General features: G+C 41.9%; 1 protein-coding gene across 2 annotated transcripts; it reads right to left on the reverse strand.

Moving 5' to 3' along the window:
• Positions 1 to 351: 351 nt before the first annotated feature.
• gsg1l2b (gsg1-like 2b) lies at positions 352 to 17,378 on the reverse strand. Of its 2 annotated transcripts, XM_054757209.1 has the most exons (5): positions 16,909 to 17,378; positions 13,511 to 13,558; positions 9,507 to 9,659; positions 2,332 to 2,443; positions 352 to 2,143 (listed from the first exon to the last, which is right to left on the reverse strand). In XM_054757209.1, the coding sequence occupies exons 1-5, from the start codon at positions 17,207 to 17,209 to the stop codon at positions 1,843 to 1,845; spliced, it is 915 nt and encodes a 304-aa protein (XP_054613184.1). In that variant the 5' UTR covers positions 17,210 to 17,378; the 3' UTR covers positions 352 to 1,842. The 2 variants fall into 2 exon arrangements, with proteins under 2 accessions (XP_054613184.1, XP_054613193.1); XM_054757218.1 differs by lacking the exon at positions 9,507 to 9,659.
• Between the last annotated feature and the right edge of the window lie 3,164 nt (positions 17,379 to 20,542).

A 20,542-nucleotide genomic window follows, 5' to 3' on the forward strand; every position in this document is an offset into this window, starting at 1 on the left:
ACTTACATGGCCTGTTGTAAAATGATGACGGTAATACTTAAAAGCACCAAAATACAGCAACACATGGCAAAGCAGCAAAATACATGGTCACAGCATTTATATAAAACCATGCAATGTTAATAGAGGGCTTTATCGGCGGTGAATCCCATTACATTGCATTATTAGCTACCTCGTGCCAGCTGTTTTTCAGTATTAGAACACACATAAAAGAGAAACGCGCGTGTTCATGTCTCACATAAGGATTGGGGATGATGAGCAAAAATCCAAAACAAGTGCAGTTTTCCTTGAAGATACGTCATCAACAAGTGCCGAAGCAAGGCATGCTATCGGAAACCACAAGACCACAACTGATTGAACCTTTTTATTTGCTACATAAATGCTCACATAATAAGTCTCTCCTTTTCCCCAGTTTCCCCAAAAAAACATCATAGTACATTTTTATATATTTCATTGGAATCTACAGTATTTGCAGCTATTTACTTGAACTTTGGCACTTTCAATTTAAAATACACTTGTCACATCACACACTTTTCTTACCCATTACGGTACTAGAGCACATGTAGAAATAACACGTTTATTGAGTATTTTACACATTATTTGAATGAGGTATGAATGTGCGCATTGGAATATCTAACACTGAGAAATAAAAGTTTTGCAATTCATATTATAATGACATAAATATACAATTCAGAAACACTGAGAACTTTCACACTGAGTAAGAATAATGTGGTCTTCAGTGTAGTCAAAGACGGTAAACAAGAGCCTTTTATTGCCCTGCATTGTTATTACAGGCTTCTAAATGTACAGTAAAATGTACAGTGCATCCGGAAGGTATTCACAGCGCTTCACTTTTTCCACATTTTGTTGCGTTACAGCCTTCTCAAAATGTACACTATCGATGTAAGTACACAGCGTATATATACCAGTAGCCGCACCCCCCCAGAAAGTGAAACTTAAGCCCGTGTGCCCCGAAAGTGTAAACCAAGTCTGTGTGAAAGTGAAAGTAAAACTGGTGTGAGTGAGAACATTGCATCTATTGTGTGTCTCCCAGTAATTTTCCACGCATATCTTAAGTGTTGCGCAACTCTGATTGTGCTAGGTGAGTGTCCGTCCCTCCATCCATCTTCTTCTAACAAAATGTGGAAAAAATTAAGCGGACGCACTGTATATAATGTATAAAAAGCAACCTGATTAAAGTGATAAAAATAAAAAAAATCCATCCTTAGGAACAGGGTGGCGCTGGAGCCTATGCTGTGAAAGGTGGATGCAGTGAAAGGTGGACGACGCCCTGGGCTGGTCACATGACACATGAGACAGACCATTTACACCATCATTGAGCTGGGACTGAACCCACGCTGCCTGCACAGAAGTCAGGCGAGTCTTCGCTGACCCACACAAGTCACTTATATCACCTGGTATCTATTCCCAAATATGCTTCTACAGAACGCTTCATTTCGCAGGTGGGATAGTGAGATCCCAAGTAGGATGTATTCGTGTATTGTATTGTATAAAAACACAGACATGTGGTCAGGTAATGAACTAAAAACAGAATTTTGCTATCATACAAGTGTAAAGAGAAGTCAACTGCTGGATAATAAACGTAAACTAAAGTAAGAGTTTGACTTTATCCAGAAAATTTGACATTGTACAACCTTTGGGCAGTGAGCGTCGGAGGTTTCCATGACTTAAATACATGATTTTTATGTTATTTCTTGGGGAAACTTGTTCATTCTTCTGTTTGGATGAAAATTAGCTTCAATTTTTAAAAAGTAACTACCTCACTGTAGAATAGTAACCATGGCGATGGCATGGTGGAGCTTTCAGATGCTACAAGGAGCTCATCTAGCAGTACTCCTCTCCTTGTGGGTCGGGTAGGTCATTGAGGTCCAAGAAGATGGAGGTGTTGGAGAGTTTGTGGCCGTTGGACGAGAGGTCCAGCAGCTCCTCTGCAGTACTTGGCACAGAGCTGATATACATGTCCCACACCTGCTCCGGAGCGTCCAGCTCCAATAGCTTCTGCTTGATCTTTAGGTTCTTCTCAATGTTCCTTCGCTTGTGCTTGAACTCCAGGATGGTTTTGGTGTAACGGTTGATGGTGGTGACAGAGGACGCCATGCACGCTGTGAATGAACTCCACGCTAATCTACGGAGAAGTTTAAACGTAACATTACAACTTTTTAAACTGGATTTTGGATTATAGGCTCTGCAACTAAATTGAATTGCTTTCTTTACCTCACTAAGAAACAGTGCATACAATAATGACAAAATACGATAGGATGACCATCATACGATTATGCTGCATCATAAAAGTATGCGAGCGTGTTGACTCACATGTATGACCAGCTGTAGTCCCATGTCTGAGGTTTCCAGTCTTCTGGGCCCAGGCTGACCGTCAGCTGGAAAGCTGTAGTGAACATCATGTGGGCCACCATCCCCAGCAGACCTGCAGAACACAGAAACACACAGAAACAATTGCTGTACGTTTCCCACATAGCCACCAGATGGCAGTGTCGCACAACATGAATGCAGAGGAACGGCGGCAACAGCGTCGCCACAGTGACCTGCCCACAACAATTGGACATTTAAACAGGCAACAATGAAACCATTATTTATTCTATTATCATTGTAGTTTTCAGATACATGGGAGGAGCTACATGGTAGGGTCATAATTAACGTAACTCTTAAATGAACCTTTACTTTTGAACACAGGTTGGTTACTTTTTGCAGCCTTGTGTGGTTCACCTGTTTTGGTTCTTTTGTTTTTGTTTGGAAGTGGCTGAATGGAAGTGGTGCTTGATTTCTCATGGAACTTAAAATAAACCAGGAATGAAAAACAGCACGTGTCCAATTGCTACTCTCTCTCTCTCTCTCTCTCACACACACACACTCACGGACTGTATCATCAATTTGGTATGCAGACGCACATCCACCTTTGTGTCAGGATGAATGGTACAAAGCTCAGATCCAGCTCTTGACACACTCCATCATGTGGAAATTAGACCTTTTCGACTCAAATGCGGTCAACTCCTTCCTTCCCAACACAATAGGCCCCAATTAAACAATTCCAACTGCACACGCACTTCATAAAAATCAGTTTAACAAGGCTTGATGACACAAAGTTAGCCCCGCCGTTCGTATGAGCTGGCTAACATCGCACGTCATCGGAGGTACCTATTTCGACGATGAAGCCCTCTAAAAACAACCTCTAACAACGTTTTATGGTTTTATATACATGCTGTCATCATGCATTAACAAGTACATTGATGATAACATGTCATGCTTACAGTATCTTGCCTTATTTTGATGATTGAAAACATTACCAATACTTCTTTCCGAGGTGCATTGACTTGACATAGCCCATAGGAGCGGTTCTTCCGTCAACAACAGCGACGACACTTACAATGTCTGCTCTCACTAAAAAATCTCAATAAAAAATGCAAACGAGCATCTTGTTGAGTCTTTGTAGCAAAACTGAGAACCAGTAGTATCCACTCTTAGCTGCTCCATCGCAGCTATCGCTGTGGCTTGGTTAATATACAGTCAGTTATGTATGGAACACTGTTTTTTTGAGTGTTTTTTGTTATGGCTTTAGCGTCAAAGTAGGTACCCCCCATGACGTGCAATGTTAGCTGGCTCATGCTAACTCGTTTTCTCTCGTTCGAATGCACAGAAAAGGGAAAGAAATATGTGTTCATGTTTCACATAAGGATTGTGAATGATGGGCACAATTCCCCTTTGAGTCGGATCTTACACCTAAATGAACTCCTTAGTTCGTAAGCCACAAGTACACAGACCGCATGAAAGACATAACATTCAGTAATAATGCGCTGCCACCAATCAAGTCTGCCTCACTGCCTTGGGAGACTTAATGGTAGGTAAAGTTAATTAGTTAACTAAGAACAAAAGTCATGCTGTCCTACCTCTCAGTGTAGCGACTACGTGTTACTCTCCCAGTATTGCTCTCATTCTCGTGTTCTTTCTGTACTGTATTGATAATTTAAGGCAGCGAGTTTGTCACCACAACACATAATACCTCGGTACGCCGTAAACCAAAGACCACCTGTCTTCTACAACGGACTACCGTGACCACCTTCAGTCAGTTCACCCCATTGAAACATTTAATAGCTTCTTTAATTCAGACATTTTACAAGCAGACTGTGTGACAAGATTGTAGGGTTGTTAAAAGGCGGGCACTATAAAAAGAGCCTGGATTTAAGTGTTTTAATTTAATATTTAAAAGCCACAGTCAGTAGGAACTTTATGAGAGTCTCCTTTAAATTTAGTAAAGACACACACAACACACAAAGAGCGTTTAAAGTCCCACTTCCTGCTAGAATGATGACACAGGAGTGTCCAAAGTACGGCCTGGGGGCCTTTCGCGACCCAAGGCTGTTTTTTATTGGTCTGCAGGCAATATTGTAAAAATATAATTCTACACAAAAACGTAAAAAAACCCAACAACAATAGCAAAAATGGACAAATTGCAGTAATTTTACAAGAAAAGGTCACAATGCTATCAAGTAAAATAATATAATTTTAAGAGCATAAAGTTGAAATATTAAAGAAAAAAGATGTTATTTTTTAAAGTTGTCTTATTATGAGAAGCAAATAAAACAAAATACAGTAATAATACTATGGGAATAAGATGGGAATACTATCAAAATATTATGGGAATACAGTCATAATATTATGAGAAGAAAATTTACAAGAAGAAAATTTAAAAACAACAACGGCATACATGAAAAATCAGGAGAAATTTTCCAAGAATAAAGTCAAAAATATTAAGAGAAAAAAAATTGTATTCTAACAAGAAAAGAAGTCACAATTTTATGAGAATAAACTCGTAAAAATTATCAGGAAAAATAAAGTCGTCAACTCAAGCGTAGAGTTGAATTGCTAAAGAAAAAATATTTTTAAAGTCGTAATATTATGAGAAACACACAAAACAACATAGGGTTGTAATTTCTGTCAAATTAGGTTGGGGAAAAAATGTGAATATTGTGGGAAAAGTCATAATATGAGAAGAACATTTATGGCGAAGAAAGTTAAAATATTTAGAAAATGTTTTAAAAAAAAACAGCAACAATGGGGTAAAAAAAAAAAGCCAAGACCAAAGTTTATACTAGTTTTTTTTTCTGAAACATAACTGAACACATAACCTTTTTAGCATATCTTTTTAGCATACTTTTTGCATCCCTTCGTTTCAAAAGTTCAAAAGTTCGGACAGCCCGGTTCGACTGCAATGCCCCACGCTTTGTCCTATTCGCTTATAAATTTTTTGTTGTTAGGAGCGACGCCATGACACTGCTAAAAAAGCTTTCTCTGACGATAGCTTGATCATAAATACTACTAAATGCGACTTATAGTCTAGTGTCTGATTTCTCCTTTTGACTGATATGACTTATACTTGGAGCGACCTATAGCCCAGAAAATACGGTATATATAAAATTTAAAAATACCTGGTCACAGTATTGACCCCTGGGGTATGCCCCAAACTATATCTACTCATGACATATATTCTCTCAGCTTCCCAAATTGCTTCCTGTTTGCTAAGTAGCTATTCACCCAATTCAAAACCACACTTCCTATGCCATATTGTTCTCATTTATAAAGATATTCCGATTAATTGTATCAAATGCTTATTTGAACAAAATAGTCCAGCTTTACGCTCTTTGTGACATACTGCATTCGTGAATTCCTCAATTTTTCAGGTGGTGCCATCGATATTGAAATGTTTGCTCTATTACTATTTTGGCTGTCTGAGAGTACCTTTTGTTCATGAATGTATCTAATCTATTGTCGAATAAATTCTCACAAATTTTGGAAAATTGCGGAAATAAGGAAACTGGTTAACTTGTGTCTGTTTCCAGTCCTATACAACACACTTACAGGTTGATTTAGGCATCGTTTTGATACTTTCCATCTCAATCCCCCATTTCAGTCAGCAGATGTTTTACATGTGCATTTGTTCATAATATCAATTATTTCCTCTTCTGTCCCTTCCATGCATTTTCTATGCCGCTTATCCTCACGAGAGTCACGGGTACAGTCGCCAGCCAATGGCAGGGCACATACAGACAAACAACCATTCACACTCACATTCATACCTATGGACAATTTAGAGTCGCCAATTAACCTAACATGCATGTTTTTGGAATGTGGGAGGACATCGGAGTACCAGGAGAAAACCCACGCATGGGGAGAACATGCAAACTCCAAACAGAGATGCCCAACGGTGATTCAAACCTATGTTTTCCCGATCTCCTGACTTCTTGGCAACATGCTAACCACTAGGCCACCGTGCAGCCCCAGTGAGGAACATTGAACAGGGATTTGTGACTATAGTATCATTTCGGTCCTCACATAAGGGGATTGGGGATTTTTTCATACTTTGCCTGGTCCTGCAGATTGTAGTCGGGTGTGACTTCCATCTATCCATCAGGGCTACACCCTGGACTGGCCGTCAGACAATTGCAGGGCACATATTGACAAACAACCATTCATGCTCACATTCACCAGGTGTGACTTACATTTCCATTTTCTATACCGCTTCATCCTCATTAGGGTCACGGGGGCATGCTGGAGCCTATCCCAGCTGACTTCAGGCGACAGGCGGGGTACACCCTGGACTGGTCGCCAGCCAATTGCAGGGCACATATAGACAAACAACCATTCACACTCACATTCATACCTATGCATATCAAAACATATATTCAATTTAGTATGTTCAATTTAGCATCCATCCATTTTCTTCTGCTTATCCGGGTCCGGGTCGTGGGGGCAGTCTCAGTAGGGAAGCCCTGACTTCCCGGTCTCCGGCCACCTCTCTCCGGGACACCACCCCAGGCCAGCTGTGAGACATAATCCTTCCAGCGTGTCCTAGGTCTACCTCAGGGCCTTCTCCCGGCTGGGCATACTCGGAACACCTCACGACTGTGGACTAGATTCCCAAGCCACCTCAACTGGCTCCTCTCGATGTGAAGGAGCAGCTGCTCTACTCTGAACTCTGATGACTGAACTCCTCACCCTAAATTTAGAATGTTTTTAAATGTTAATTTATACAGACTGTCACGAACCAAGGAGTGACCATTACTGTTGACAGCGGCAAGAGGGGGGCTCTGGGCTAGCAACACTGAGGATGAAGAATTCAATAGTTTCAGTGATCTGGAATGAGATCGGGAGCTTGGTGAACTTGGTAACTTGCTTATTGGGCTTGCGGGCTTTTTCTGTTAATTTAGCCTATTCAGCCCACCAGGAATGTTGTTCATGCCATTGTGTAGCTAAATAACTGTTATGTTAACATACTGTTGAGTCCGTTGTAGTTGAATAACTTGGCTTTCCAGATTGAAGGTCTGTTCTTGATCTTGAATTTTGTAAAATGCTGTGAATTTCTAAATAAATGCGACCTATAGTCCAGTGGGACTTAAGTGGTGTTTACATTTGCACGCATTTTGCCTCTACATTGTTCTGCAATTTGCCGTGGCAATACGTGTCATTTATTTATTTCTTTATTTATTTACAAAGACTAGTTTGCGGACTGTTTGCGTTCTGTTCACTCACAAATTACAATTTGTGACCGAAAATGGTGCGCGCTGGCATGAAATGACCACGTTCCCGCACAACTTGTCAGGTACTGTTTACATCTAGTACACTAGATGTTCCTGCATGGGTATATATTGTCACCGCCACTTCCCACATCCATGTTATATTATTTGGTCCCACTATAGCCCGCGTGACACCACGCAACAGTTGGCATCACCCCTAGCTTCATTAATTCCTTTATTTGCAAGGGACCTACAATATATTGAACTCCAGAGGAGAAGCTCTTGTTGCAGAGAAGAAAAGTTAAGTTTATATCATCTCACAGCTGTAGAAAGACAATGCGGAAAAAGCAGGACGGAGGCATCAACTAGAAAAAAGGAGGCAAGCACAGTGTGGGAAATGGAATTGCTGACAAGAAGACATTGCTTTGAGCGTTATGATCACACAACAGAAATTCACAAGGAAAATCCAAGAGGCTACAGAAATGACTTGAGAATTCTTGGTTGGGGAAAAGTTAACCCATTTATGTGAATGAGACACACTTTGATACGCACCGCCTGCATTGTTTAGGCATAGGTTGTGGCGCATTCATGTTGAGTTCACAACAAATGCATGCATTTGGCTTTATGTATGTTTTTTTTTCTCTTCATGATGTATTTTTTGACTGATGCATCTTATACCTTGGCGCGACGTCAGGAAAATACAGTAATTTCTCCAAATTTCCGGTTTTCCCGAAATGGGAAAGTGGGATGGCTGATTGGGGGGCAGTTGGTTGGTTTGCTCAAGGACATTTGGAAAGTCAATCTGGTATTGCATAATGAATGGAAAATATGGTTTTGTTTTTAGCACGTTAATATTAAAAACAGGTTAGAGGGAAATTGACTCAAAGGTGCCATAAACACCTGGGCACTGACAAAACAGTGTATTTATTTTGGGCCATCTGCATGCCTGGAAGACTATTAGAAAAGCATATTACCTTTTTATGTGTGCCTCCAGCACTGGGACCATTCCAGTGAAATTTGAACAAAATAAATTGCATTGTGTCTTGAAGGTAATGAACAATCTGGCTTCTTTCTTAATAGCTTTCTGGCAGACCAAAATTAAGCTCTGAGGAGATTATATAATAAACCTTGATACACATTGCAAGTCGTAAGTACTGAAGTGGCTGTGTATCATAGAAGTGACTTGATTATCGTTGCCTAAATCTAGCTAAAAGGGAAATTCCAGTACGGTGGAATCTCTTGCCTTCCTGACAAAAAGTGTTATAGTATAGAGTAGTCATATCTAACTAATAGTGTATGCATTAGGGATGCATTCTCCTAAGGTTAGAACACATGCTGAGGATTCCTCCCTCCAAGCAGTTTATAGAATCAAGGGCCTATAGATCTAACTCGAACTTTCAACCTTGAGGAGAGTGCCTGGGGATTTGCAGTGAAATAGACCCAAAGTGTATGCATTCAATTGCAGTACTTTACTGCGGACTTAAGAGAGAGCAAGGGGCTCAGTTATTCAGCTTATGGCTCTAAAGAAGCGGCGAAGTCACTCAAGCACATCGAGTCATTGCCGTTAAGCGGAGTGTCTTCCACTGCTGATTCACTGCACCGAGTCTGGTGGTCAGGGTCACTTTCACACAGTGGATTAGAGAGAAGGTCATCATTAATTCCTTTGGCAAGGGAGACAGTCTGAAATCTCAAATGGCTTTAACTGGCCAGCATTGATATACAAAAGGTCTCGAAAAGAGATACCTAACAAAGATTTTGTAAGAAAGAAAAAATTATCGTCCCATTATGAATCACGATCATGAACAGCTTTGCTGTTTTCTCTTCATAAGTTTGTTTCATGTGAATTAAAGGCCAACTTTTATGTTAGTCCATTTTTGGAAGTGAGACTGAAATGATTTTGACTTGCTTAAAACCGAAAATTTCTCTGTTGTACTCAATAGCAAAGGTTGGTATCCGACTCACCTGAGAGCACGGTGAAAATCGCTGCGAAGGCATTCAGCTTGAGGCCGTCAATGACGTTGCCAAACTGGCACACTTCTATCGACATGAGGATGCCCCCGGTGGCCAGGAGGAGGATGTACAGGCACTCAGCGACGATGCACAGCCACAGCACTCCTATACAAGTCGGAGATGGCACAGCAAGCGCAAAGAGGAAAAGGGAAAATATATTCAAGAACAGGGAGACACGGTTGAGTGAATGATGGACGGGGTGTAGCAAGTGAGACAAGGGAAAGCTGATTGAGCAAGATAGACGATGGTATGGGTATAGGCAAGGGCACTGGGAGAGGACATGCAAAGCGGTGTGGAAGGGGGAGGAGAATGAAAGGAAAGGTGGCCGAGCGGCCCTGTGGCCCGTATGATTAACCTTCACAGGCGGACAAAGGATTCCACTGAGAGACATATAGGAGGAAATATCACTACATTTTAAAGTCTTGCATGTACGCTGTGATGTAATTATGTATATCACGCAAGAGCAGGTAGTTATTGTGAGGTAATTCTCATCCTCATTTAGATTAACTGCAGATGGGCAGGTAGGTTGTAAACTGGGGGTGGAAAATAACCTAAATATTGCAATTGACGGTACCGATTGACAGTGTTGATATTGCAACATCAGGTTTTGGCCCCTCAAAAGGTCAAAACTGGGAAAGACATTTTCCATTAAAATAAATTAAAATATGATTTTATCAGTGGTGTGCAGTCAGGGCCAGCAATGCCTTCTCTGCTGGCCTAACCACTACCAGAAATACTGACTGATTTGTTCCATGAAATTGTATTAATTGATTCCCAACAGTCTATTGTCTTCATTTAGGAACGTGGTTTTTCAGATTTCAGCTTTTATGTGTTACCGTGTCAAGGTAATCTGCCCAGGGCCTTCAGAATCAGGAGTGCTGGCCCATGTCACATAGACACCATTAGCAATGGGGCTGTTTTTTTAACAATATTAATCAGATTTCAGATTCGCCTCAGAGTGCCAGCGAGCCAGTCCACAGTGACAACAGCACATTTCCCATCCTCTGATTGGTTGACCAGAGCAACTGTTGGACAAGCCAAGTTCCACATGGCTGAATTCAATGGCTGACTGAGGAGGAGAAATTGACATCTCTGGTGAGATTTATTTTATTTAAAAGGTTTTATATTTTTGCCATGTTATTAGACAAATAATGATTGGGAACTGCTCCAGGTGATGTTGTAGTGCGCCAAGTTTGGCACGTTATTACCGCTACAGTATTGGCATCACGGAAACCCAGAAGTTACTTATAGTGCTGGAGTTCCTCCGCCACGGGTAATTTAAAAAACAAATTTTGTAAAAAATTATACTGGCCCTCGCAGTGTCTGCCGAATTTTTTTTTGACCGGTTAAGTCCCCACTGCTAGATGAAACCAACAGAACCACATCATTCACTGGTCGATCTAGGTTCCTACCTTCACCTATGGTCATGAGCTTTGGGTAGTGACCGAAAGGACAAGATAAAAAATGATTAAAAAAAATACACTTAAAAAAATTAATTTGTAAATAATTACTTCAAATTTGATCAATTTTGGAAATATGGGCCATAATTTTATTTAAACAAAATATACAGTTTCAATCCCGTTTTTGAATGTATATGTTGTTTGTTGCCAGCGGCGACCCGTCCTGCTTTGTTCAACGGTCCTAGAACGTGTCATTGTGCATGTGCTAACTTTCTTCCACGCTGCACAGATAGACTACTATACTGTATTTTTACCGTTTTTTTTCACCTCATATTTGGTCTCAAAGGCTGATACTGTGAGGGAATACATACGTTTTGATGAGGCTAATGTGCATATTAGCAACCCCCCCCCCCCCCCCCCCCCCCCACACACACACACACACACACACCTCACTCTCATTACATTATCTCAAAAAGGTATATTACCACTCATCTTGAATAGGAAATGCCTTCAGTTTGTCCGCATTAACAGTGAGGAGGCACTAATATGCAGGTTTGAGCACAGGCGGCACAGCTGAGGGAACTGATAAGGAAAATTAGAATCTATGGAAGAGACTGATTTGCTTGCAGCTAGAGTAACACCTCCTATCTAGCAGCTGGTAAATCACTCCTAAGTGGTAAAAGCGCAGTGTAGACTTGGTGTGGACAAAATGTGCAGTCGGGGTGAGTTCTTTGGGTTTAGCAAGGGAAAGACTTAAAGATAAAGGTCATACATTTGGCAACTGTTCTTCTCTCTTGGGCTGGCTCTAACTAGCAGGCAAACGCCACTTCCCCCTATAGCCCAACCAATGAATCCCAGCTCAGAACAATACAAAAATACTACAAAAACAATACAAAAATACAGGACCCTACTCCCGTCGCTGTATCATATGAAAACAGAAGAATCAAATAACAATGGAACCGTCGTAGGTTAAAACATCCTCCGTCACAAGTAAACGTTCAAGCAATAGATAGTTTCGGTTATGTCGACAACCGCTTATGTCCACATCAGTCAGCCAGTACGAAGGGCGTTGAGATAAGCGGGTTCCACTATACGAAGGAACCTCAAAGGTCTAATACAATCTGTTCCAAGTCGCTGGTCGACCAGATTTGTTCAGATTTTGATTTTGGAATTTTCCCCCAAAATGCAATCAATCTGCTCCAGGATTACACCCTATCAAAAAACACATACATACAGGCAATATTTGTGTAACTACAAGTGTACAAATGAGTCGACCACTGTTAAATTTCAAGTCAACCCCTTTCAGTACCAGCCATTTTGACTAATCTTTCAAGGCACACACAATATTGTGCTCTATGTCTATATAAACATGGAACCTACAGTACCTAGTCAAGAGTTTGGCTTCTCAAAGTGCGCAGGGATACGGCGGAAGACAAATATAACACAGTGAGGTCTGATTTTTTTGAGGAGGCATTTTTGTGATGCAAATGTATTCCTCTTTTGAATGCATATTGTTTTAAGTAGCCAAACTCTTTACTTAAATGACCCAGCAACTAAGTGGAACTATGTTCCTCGGCATGGATCTCCGACCAGGGTCGGGCTCACGGAACCAATTGGGGGTGTAAGTCACTGCTGATGTACACTGCTGATGGGGATGTCATACAACTTCATGTCAAAAAATCCGAACTATTCCTTTAAAGTTACGGATGAATTACTGTAAGTGACAGATTACACAGATTTATTTGGTATGTGACGGTACATGTAATCATCATCTGACTTTTCAGTACGGAAAAGCATCCAAGGAACGTGCTGGTTACACCAAATATTCTGCAATGAAGGAAAAAAACATCAAGCTTAAACAAATGAAACCTTATCAGCATCACTACGACTCCTGGGGTCTGGGGCTTGTTCCTACCACTGCAGCGTTTGAAAAGTACAGTTTTCTAGAGAGGACCCAATTGCTAACAAGCGCTGTGTGATTTCATCATGGAAACAATGGCACTGGATGACCAGCCCTTTACCATCCTTGAAGATACCATCTTTTGTTGGCGAGTAAACCCCTTGGAGTCTACGGTTTGTACTTCTGTTTGTATCGCGGTTTTTAAAAAATGTTTTGTTAATAGTACTGACGTCATGATTGGTCAAATCCAACTTTGTTTGAGTCGTTCTTACCTCCAAGTGTGAACAAACTACAGTTAAATCTAAATTTCAAAAATAATAAATATGAAAAGTTATCGGTCTTGGTCTTGAGAAGCAGGAAGTTATTGGTATTGGCTTGAAAAAAACATTTATGACTAGTAGGAACGTACATCGGCCAGGAAATCGAGAGTTTTGCCTTACCCAGCTTTCTCTTCACCATGACGGTTTGGCACAGCGACCGCATTACTGCAGACGCTGTGTCGATCCGCCTGTCTACCTCACGCTCCAATATTCCCCTCATTCGTGAACAAGATCCTGAGATACTTGAACTCCTCCAACTAGGGTAAGACCTCACTCCCAACCTGAAGGGTGCAATCCACCCTACTCGTTAACCCTATTTATTAATCATCTGCTTACCTCGTTCATTTGCAGGTGCAACGTAGATGAAACTTCTGCAATTTTCACCTGCAAAATAAGAGAGTAGTATAGTCACTACTACTACATTGTGACAAGTGAGACATCCATTGTTAACAATACACTAAAGGGATTCAGTGAGTTACTGTTGTTTATCCAGATAACAATACAGCTTAATCTGTAAAGGAATGTCCTTAATGTGGAGGGGAAAAAAATCCATGCTTCGTTACCATGACATCCTGTTATTTTGGCTGTTGCAGTGCTCTGTACGAAATGTCAAGGATTTAATTGTCCATGGGAGAAATACTCAAAAAGCTTTGCAGGCATTGCGAGGGGACAGTGCCGCTCCCAGATGGCTTATCTGGAATGGATCCAAGTCAAACAGTGTTTACACATGGCGTTGTAGGGTGAATAAAACATCAACTTTACTAGGATATTAAATGATTTAATCCCCTTGAGGTTTTTCGTTTAATACGGTTGCCAGGTTTTTTAAAAACCATGTTTCATTAACATAATTAAACTAGCAGTTCCTTCAGAAATTGCATTGGAATGCTGTGGAATGTTGTCACTGAGCAGAAAGACGACAAATGAACGAGGACCCTGTTAATACATCACTGCACGTTCAAACCATCACCCTCACAAAACCTTTATTGATGTAATGGTAGACACCGTCATTTTTAACCTTCAAAGAAACGGAAAAATACGTTAATCACTGTTAATATTAAAATGTTAAAGCAATACACCCTTAAACGACAAAGGTGTAATGCAAAGTTACATTTCATTTTCGGAACATTTTGTACAGTCAGTTCAGTAAATTATAAAACCCTCCACCTGAGATGCAAGTGATGAAGCGTATAGCAGGTAACAAGTCGTCGTGAACAAAATAATTCACGCAATTATGGATGTCGGACGATATTGTCGGCCAATACAGTCGTCCCTCACCACTTGGCAGTTCAACTTTAGTGACTTCACTCGATCACGGTTTGTCAAAATGAATTAATTGCTAAATTATCGCTGTTTCGTGGTTGAGTACGGCCTATTGTTACTATAAAAATGTGGCTATTTAAGCGGTCATCCAATTATTGCCCCAAAATAAGTATTTTCAAGCATAAAAATGGCCAAATTAATGACAATTCAAATATAAGTCATCCAAAAACGTGATATGTAGTATTCTACACTGGTCACTAGGCATCAGTAGTGTTACAATTAATGAGACACTAGTCAACGCAGGAAGTACGCTATCCAGAAAAAAGTAACAAGAAACTCTCCCAATGGTAACATGTGAATCTACATTATGTCTTATTTATGTCTAAAATGAATTATTTTCTCTGATTATGCCTAGTACAGTATATTGGGTAATAGGAGTGTAAGGTGGCTATAGGGGTGTTATTCATGTTTAGAGGGCTCTAATAATGTTAAAACCCGTATTGAGAAGCTCCTGTTCTATGCTCTAACTATGATAATATTGCATTTATTAACAAGTAATCCTACTTTTGCAGAAATTCACGCACACAAACTTACGCGATAAAAGACGGGTGACCGTATTGGCATAAAAATGAGATGCGGACACTGATAACTGCGCGTGAGTGACGACGTTGTGCTCCACACAGCAATAAGGTTGCTAGCTCAGTTTGTCCGCGGTCTGGAATTATTTGAAGTTTCGCTTCCGGATTGTCAAGATGTGATTTCTTATCTTCATTAGGGTCGCGGGGGTATCCCGGGGCGAGAGGCGGGATGCACCCTGGACTGGTCCCCAGCCAATCGCAGGGCACATATAGACAGCTTTCAAATTCTAGATATTTAATTGGATCCTTGCTGATAGTAGGAGAACATGTTATTTCAATAGACTATTCATTTTTAACAGCTAATTTGGTGAGACAAAATGTTACAAATAAATATTGCACTTTTTTTCCATAACTTACAGCGCATATTGCAGTATTTGTCTTATTTTGCACAGTGTTTTTTGTGAAATGCATGCAGTGGCATCACAGTAAAAGAAGCATAATTTGTTCGTTACACAAGATGTGGCTTGACATTAGTTTGAAAGAGGAGCTGCTGCCAATAGTGGTATCGGAAGTGAAGTGAAAGCCAGTATCAAGCATCTCTACACACAATGATAGAAATAAGGACACTATTTTAGTATTTGTGTTAAAAGTTGCTTCTCAACCTTCACACAATACAAAGAAGGGGATGGAGAAAAACACTATTGATGGAAAAACCAGTCTCTCAGTAATTAAGCTAAGGAGGAAAATAGCATTAGTTTTATTTTTAATCGCTTATATATTCAGGGTCATTTTCATCTGGTTGATGCATGATAGCATGGGTGTGAATGTTTGTCTCGCAGCACTCACATAACTAAAGACGAAGGAGAATTTTCCAGATACACAGCTCATCGGTCGGTATTTTCACAATAACATGAGCAAATCGCACGACTGTAAATGCTTCACTTGCCTCAGCCGTCACAAATACAGTTTCTAATGGCATTTTTTGTAGTGAAAAAAGGTTTAAATATTGCATAAGTTTAGCAGTACAAATACAGTGGCAGGGACTGACGATAACGATATGTTTTAGTTGAAAATATTTCAACATCATGAATTTATTTTGTGACTTGTTGTTCATGATTATAGTCAGAATAAAACACAGAATATTTTAGGCAAACCAATTGGTATAAATGCATAATTTTCCCTTGTATTACATGTAATTGTTGGAGCAAACAAAGTCAATAGTGCAAAATAAGTCAACAAAAGCAAAAAACTACTCCTGGCTCTCATTCAAATCCTGGCTTTTTGCCCCCAAAACCCTCCTCTGTCCAAGGATTCATTCCCTGACTTTGTAAACAATATAACCATACAGTATATAAACATCACAATATCAACAATGTACCAATATGAACATGTTAGTTAGTTAACATACAGGTGGATCTCAATAGAGTAGAATATATTATATACTGTCAAAGATAATAAACAATTACATGTACAATACAAAATCGTAGTAAGGTATTTCTTAATAATGCGGATGATAGTTTACATTTTACAATAAAAACTCCCAAAATGTGAAAAATTAAAATTAAGTCAAATGTTTCATATAAAATGTTCAAACTACTGGTTGGTGCTCTACTCAGCAAATGCACTGCAAAAACTCCCTGCACCTTAAACTGGTGTCTTAGTCTGAAATGAACGCCTACATTTTGCATGATATTCTAATTTACTGTCATTACGAACTGAAGAATGTCGATCTCCTCACCAAGTATCGACTCGATACGGATCCGGATTGGCATCGAAACTATTGATATTTGGATCGATCCGCTCTTTCATCCAACAAATACTACCACATCCAAAACTTTGCTTCGGGACGCAGCGCATTACGCACAGCGCGTATCCCACCGGCCAAGTCTTACTTACCGGTCATGTTGATGTTCTGCTCGCAGGAGAACCAGATCCCGGTGTGAAACTTCCTCATCACGTACTTGTCCTCCCCGGTCTCCCAGATGTACTGCACCAGCCGCGTGTCGTTCAGGTTTGAGCTGTTGAACCTGATGCAGAAGGACTGCTTGGTTGTTACCGGGCCGGTGCAGAACGGCTTCACCACTTTCCGGGTCCCGGCGCACCAGTGGCTGGTTCCAAGAGCTGACACAGCCAGGAACAATGCCAAGAAGTTCAAGGTGAGAGCCAGAGACGCTCTCCGCCGCCGGTCTATCCCCATAACAGCGGCGACACCGGAGGAGCGGAAGAGGGTGGAAGGCGCCTGATTTAATCCCGGATTCGAGCGGTTTCTTCTCCTCAAATCCTCATAATCCGATTATTCCTGTTGATATGTCCGCGGCTAATTACGGTGTGGACTTTACAAGCGCCTCTCACATCCGCTCCTCCACTGAAGAGGTCTCATTTTGTAGGCTACGGTATACTCTCATCCCCCCCAGCCCCCACCCACACAAAACACACACACACACACACACACACGCATCTCATTCTGTATGCCGCCAACTTTGTTGAAAAATAATCACATGACACAATATTTACATTCAGTTTAACATTTTAAACCCATAAGAACACACGTTTTGTGTGTCCTATACAGTTTTGGGCTTGACTTCAACTCATTAAATCCCTGAGTGAAATATATGCATTTAGGAGCGGTATTGTCATGTGTTGTCAGTATCGGATCGATACTAGCGTGATGAGATCAATATTGTTCAGCTCTCTTGTTTTTCACAAATATCTGTTCATTGGCTGTGTGCTGTTAATGCTACATTGTTGATATTTTTCATCTTGAAGTTATTATATTAATATACTCCTCCCTGAGCCACCACCTTATTGTGGTGGAGGAGTTTGTCGGGGCTTTCATGCCCCTGGTAGGGTCACCCATGGCAATCAGGTGCTAGGGGAGGGCCCAGACAAAGAGTGGCTCATCAGACTCTAATGAAGAGAAATAACATTGGACCTAGATTTCCCTCGCTGGATGCTGGTCACTGGGGTCTTCTCTCTGGAGCCAAGCCTGGTGGTGGGGCACGATGGTGAGTGTCTGGTGGCCAAGCCTGCACCCATGGGTCCCGGCCGGGCACAGCCTGAAGAAGTAACATGGGTCCCCCATCCCATGAGCTCAGCACGAGTGGGAGGGGCCAAAGGGGTCGGGTGCAGAGTGAGCTGAGTGACAACCTAAGGCGGGAACCTTCGTGGTCCGATTCTCGGCTGCAGAAGCTAGCTCTTGGTACGTGGAATGTCCCCTCTCTGGTGAGGAAGGAGCCTTAGCTGGTGCACGAGGTGGAGATGTTCCAGCTAGATATGGTCTGACTTACTTTGGCTCTGGAACCAGTGTTCTTGAGAGGGGCTGGACCTTATTCCACTCTGGCATTGCAGGCAGTGACCCGGTGAGCGAGAGGATAGTTTCCCTCCGCCTTTGAGTGCGGGGGGACGAGTCCTGACTGTTGATATGTGCCAAACAGCAGTTCAGAATACCTTCCCTTTTTGGAGTCATTATAAGGGAGGACTGGAGAGGGCTCCCTCGGGGGATTCCCGTGTTCTGCTGGGAGACTTCAACGCTCACGTTGGCAGCGACAGTGAGACTTGAAGAGGCATGATTGGGAGGAAGTGAACCATGATCTGAACGCAAGCGACACTTTATTATGGGACGTCTGTGCCTGTCACAGATTGTCCATAACAAACACTATGTTCAAGCATAAGGGTGTCCACACGTGCACCTAGGACCAGGACACCCTGGGCTGCAGTTCAATGACTGACTTTGTGGTCGTCTCATCTGACTTACGGCCATATGTTTTGGACACTCGGGTGAAGAGAGGGGCGGAGCTGATAACCGATCACCACCTGGTGGTGATTTGGCTCCAATGTTGGCGGAGGACCTGACCTGGCATGGCCCAAAGTCATTGTGGGGGTCTGATGGGAATGTATGGCAGAGTCCTGTGTCTGAAGGGGTTTCAACTCCCACCGCCGGGAGAGCTTCGACCATGTTCCGAGGGAGGTGGCAGACACTGAGTCCGAGTGGGCCATGTTCTGTGCCTCCATTGTTGAGGAAGCTGATCGGACCTATGGCTGTAAGGTGGTCGGTGCCTGTTGTGGCGGTAATCCCACAACCCGTTGGCGGACACCAGTGGTGAGGGATGCTGGCAGGCTGTAGAAGGAGTCATGGGACTCTGGAGGCAGATGACAGGTACCGGCAGGTCAAGGGAAACAGTGCACAATCAACACCGTGTATGGTGGGGGCGATGTGCTGCTGACCTCGTTGATGTTGTGGACTAGTGGAAGGAATACTTCGAAGACCTCCTCAATCCCAATGAGGAAGCAGTGCCTGGGGACTCTTCTATCTCTGGGGCTGAGGTTGCTGTACCGAGGTAATCAAAAAACTCCTCAGTGGCAGGGTCCTGGGGGTGGCTGAGATCCGCCCAGAGTTCGTTAAGGCGCTGGATGCTGTTGTGGGCGTGTTTTGGTTGAAACGACTCTGCAGCATCTCAAAATTTCTATACTGAAATTATATGACTATAGTCATTTCCATGCCGCTTATCCTCATTAGGGTCGGGGTATGCTGGAGCCTATCCAGCTGACTTCGGGCGAGAGGCGGGGTACACACCGGACTGGTCGCCAGCCAATCGCAGTATATATATTCTGCTCAAAAACATTAAAGGAACACTTTGAAAACACATCAGATCTAAACTGGGGGAAAAATGATCTTAAATATCTTTCCTGATAATAAGTGGGTGATGTATTAGTAACAAAATGATGCCACATCATTTGATAGAAATGAAAATGATCACCCTATAGAGGGGGGAAATCAAAGACACCCCAAAAATGAAAGTGAAAAAATGATGCAGCAGATTGGTCCATTTTGCTAAAATGTCATTGTAGCAACTCAAAATGATTCTCAGTAGTTTGTGTGGCCCCCACGTGCTTGTACGCATGCCTGACAACTCCGGGCATGCTCCTAATGAGACTACGGATGGTGTCCTGGGGGATCTCCTCCCAGATCTGGACCAGGGCATCACTGCGGTACCTGGACGCATGGAGGAGATTCCAGGAGACAGGTAGTTACTGCTGGAGGTCATTTTGTAGGGCTCTGGCAGTGCTCATCCTGTTCCTCCTTGCACAAAGGAGCAGATACCGATCCTGCTGAGGGTTGAAGGACCTTCTACGGCCCTGTCCAGCTCTCCTGGAGTAACTACCTAATAACTATTTTTTTTTTTTTTTCTTTATTACCTTTTCTAGACTGATAGATCTCAATTACTTTCTTTCTGGGGGGGCAATCACTTTTTCACACAGAGCCATGTAGGTTTGGATTTTTTTTCTCCCTTAATAATAAAAAGTTTCATTTCAAAATTGCATTTTGTGTTCAGTTGTGTTGTCATTGACTAACATTTCTATTTGTTTGATGATCTGAATAATTTAAGTGTGACAAACGTGCAAAAAAATTCTAAATCAGGAAAGGGGCAAACATCTTTTCACGGCACTCTACAGTGTATCACTCTCACATCCGGCAGGTAAGTTCCCCACGGCAGACATGTTTGTTTTGGGTTTAGCATGCATGTGCAGT

This window comes from Dunckerocampus dactyliophorus, chromosome 2 (assembly GCF_027744805.1).
Source record: "Dunckerocampus dactyliophorus isolate RoL2022-P2 chromosome 2, RoL_Ddac_1.1, whole genome shotgun sequence".
Lineage (NCBI taxonomy): Eukaryota > Metazoa > Chordata > Actinopteri > Syngnathiformes > Syngnathidae > Dunckerocampus > Dunckerocampus dactyliophorus.